The sequence below is a fragment of the Podarcis cretensis genome, assembly GCF_951804945.1.
Source record: "Podarcis cretensis genome assembly, chromosome: 13".
Taxonomy (NCBI): domain Eukaryota; kingdom Metazoa; phylum Chordata; class Lepidosauria; order Squamata; family Lacertidae; genus Podarcis; species Podarcis cretensis.
The window spans coordinates 46,575,190-46,577,598 of record NC_137182.1 but is presented as its reverse complement, the minus strand read 5'-3'; the positions used below and the strand labels follow the sequence as shown (position 1 = coordinate 46,577,598).

Genomic DNA, 2,409 nt, shown 5'->3' with positions numbered 1-2,409 from the left:
TTCCAATCAGTTATTGCTGATTGCTAGTATTCCCAGAAAAGTCTGCAAATTTAACATGCAGCCCTGATGTCCCCTTTCAGAATATTTTGAGACCTAGGTGCACACAAGAACTTGTCTCCCCAAACAAATGCAACTTTACACAAAACATTACTGACTGAAAAGGAATTGGCATACTGACTTTGAAATAAGAACAGCTGTAACCCTAATCAGAAGATGGGTTGGGAACTGCTTCCCTACAGCTATAGAGAGATGTTTCTGTGAAACATCTGCATTAGCCAAACATACCACTAAACACATTGCTGTGTAGCAGACTTTGGAAGATGGTGGGAATGAAGGGGAAATGGAAACAAGTTGGTGATTTTAATAAATGGAGATTTGGAGACAGCTGGGGAAAGGGAGTTAAGTTCTGGAGCACTCAAAACAGTATGGGCTTTTGGACTTTAAGAGACATAGGAGAAACAGGCCAAGTTGGGAAACCTAGTGGAGACTGAAAAGGGCTTGTATAAAATGGGGAGGGAGGGGGGAAATGAATAGAAGAAAAATGCATTGAGATGGGTAAGAGAAGTAGAGAAAGGAAGAAATAACTTGCCAGATGGATTCTAAAAATTCATCTGTCCAGCAGTGTAAAGTTTTCAGATGGGAGCTTCAGGCCATTAAAACATTAGGTGGAGAAGGCATATATATTTATGTGATCATATCTTCAAAAAGTCTGGTGCTCTTTTAATTCACAAGTGATAAGAGCTGTACCACGACTTAAATAAAGGTAATAACAATTAATGGAATTAAGTTACTGCAACTTAGCTAAGTTGAATGTGTCCCATCGGAGCAATATAAGTCCTCTCCCTACCGAAACAAGAGCTTCTCCCCTCATTTGCAGGCTAAGACTCAAAAGCGAAAGCTTAGCTTTAGTAGTATCTCAAAACACAATAATGTAAAGTAACTAGCATTTATTTCCACGAGACAATTAGCACACAAGTAAAGCCTCTTACATAAAGCTCACGCGCAGTTTTTCTAGCAAATTTAGCTCTTTTGCAGAGAAAGTGGGTGGCTCTTAAAAGAGCCGTTGGTTTGTTTAAAAAAGCTTCTGCGCCCAGAATAAGGAATTACTTGGAGCTGGTGTACTTGGTGACGGCCTTGGTGCCCTCGGAGACGGCGTGCTTGGCCAGCTCTCCGGGCAGCAGGAGTCGGACGGCGGTCTGGATCTCCCGGGAGGTGATGGTGGAGCGCTTGTTGTAGTGCGCCAGGCGGGAAGCCTCGGCCGCGATGCGCTCGAAGATGTCGTTGACGAAGGAGTTCATGATGCTCATGGCCTTGGACGAGATGCCCGTGTCCGGGTGGACCTGCTTGAGCACCTTGTAGACGTAGATGGAGTAGCTCTCCTTGCGGCTCTTCTTGCGCTTCTTGTCGCCCTTCTTCTGCGTCTTGGTGATGGCCTTCTTGGAGCCCTTCTTCGGAACAGGCACGGATTTGGCTGGCTCCGGCATCCTGCTACGCTGAAACTGCGACCAACTGAGAATATGGGTGAAAAAGCAAATGCAAGCAAAGTCTTCGCAGCACGCCTATTTATTCACCGTCCCCCGCGGTTCGGCGCACAATCCTCCCGCTTCCCTATTGGCTCCTTTCGGCGCCCTGATTAAGCAAGCACAACGCGCACAAAAGGTTTTCTGGAAACCAACCAATCATCACAATGGGTGACGTGAGACCTCGGCGTTTTCATTGGGCACAATGAGAAGCCGCGCTTTCATTGGACGCTGTGGTGGCTTTCAGCGTTCAGCCAATCGAAATTGCCGAGGCTGAGTCTCAGGGAGGGTATAAAAGGGCCAGAATCGCCATGTTGCGACTCACTTTTCCGGTTTCTCATCTCGAGTTGTGGTTGTACTTTACAAGTTGGTATCATGTCTGGACGCGGCAAGCAAGGAGGCAAGGCTCGTGCCAAGGCCAAGACTCGCTCTTCTCGTGCCGGGCTGCAGTTCCCCGTGGGTCGTGTGCACCGTCTTCTGCGCAAAGGGAACTACGCAGAGCGCGTCGGAGCCGGAGCGCCCGTCTACTTGGCTGCTGTGCTGGAGTACCTGACTGCTGAGATCCTGGAGTTGGCCGGCAACGCTGCCCGGGACAACAAGAAGACCAGGATCATCCCTCGCCACTTGCAGCTCGCCATCCGCAACGACGAGGAGCTGAACAAACTCCTGGGCAAAGTCACTATCGCTCAAGGAGGCGTCCTCCCCAACATCCAGGCTGTGCTTCTTCCCAAGAAAACCGAGAGCCATAAAGCGAAGGCCAAGTAAATTCTTCTCGGATTTTTAGGAGACATCGGAGACATTTCAAAACAGACAACAAAGGCTCTTTTAAGAGCCACCCACAATATGCAGAAAAGAGCTGATTTGATTACATGTATGTTTTCTGACAAAA

General features: G+C 48.1%; 1 protein-coding gene and 1 pseudogene across 2 annotated transcripts; one reads left to right on the top strand and one right to left on the bottom strand.

The window, feature by feature from the left end:
- Window positions 1-932: 932 nt before the first annotated feature.
- On the bottom strand, window positions 933-1,636 carry LOC307201812 (histone H2B 7 pseudogene; annotated as a pseudogene). Its single transcript has one exon. The product of its transcript is annotated as a histone H2B 7 pseudogene (transcript).
- Window positions 1,637-1,769: 133 nt separating this feature from the next.
- Window positions 1,770-2,409, top strand: LOC307201811 (histone H2A-IV). Its single transcript, XM_079951259.1, has one exon. It carries the CDS (start codon window positions 1,896-1,898, stop codon window positions 2,283-2,285), a length of 390 nt encoding a protein of 129 aa, XP_079807385.1. The 5' UTR covers window positions 1,770-1,895; the 3' UTR covers window positions 2,286-2,409.

Coding starts and splice junctions, on each gene's coding strand:
- LOC307201811 (XM_079951259.1), top strand. CDS start 1,896: ATGTCTGGACGCGGCAAGCAAGGAGGCAAGGCTCGTGCCAAGGCCAAG.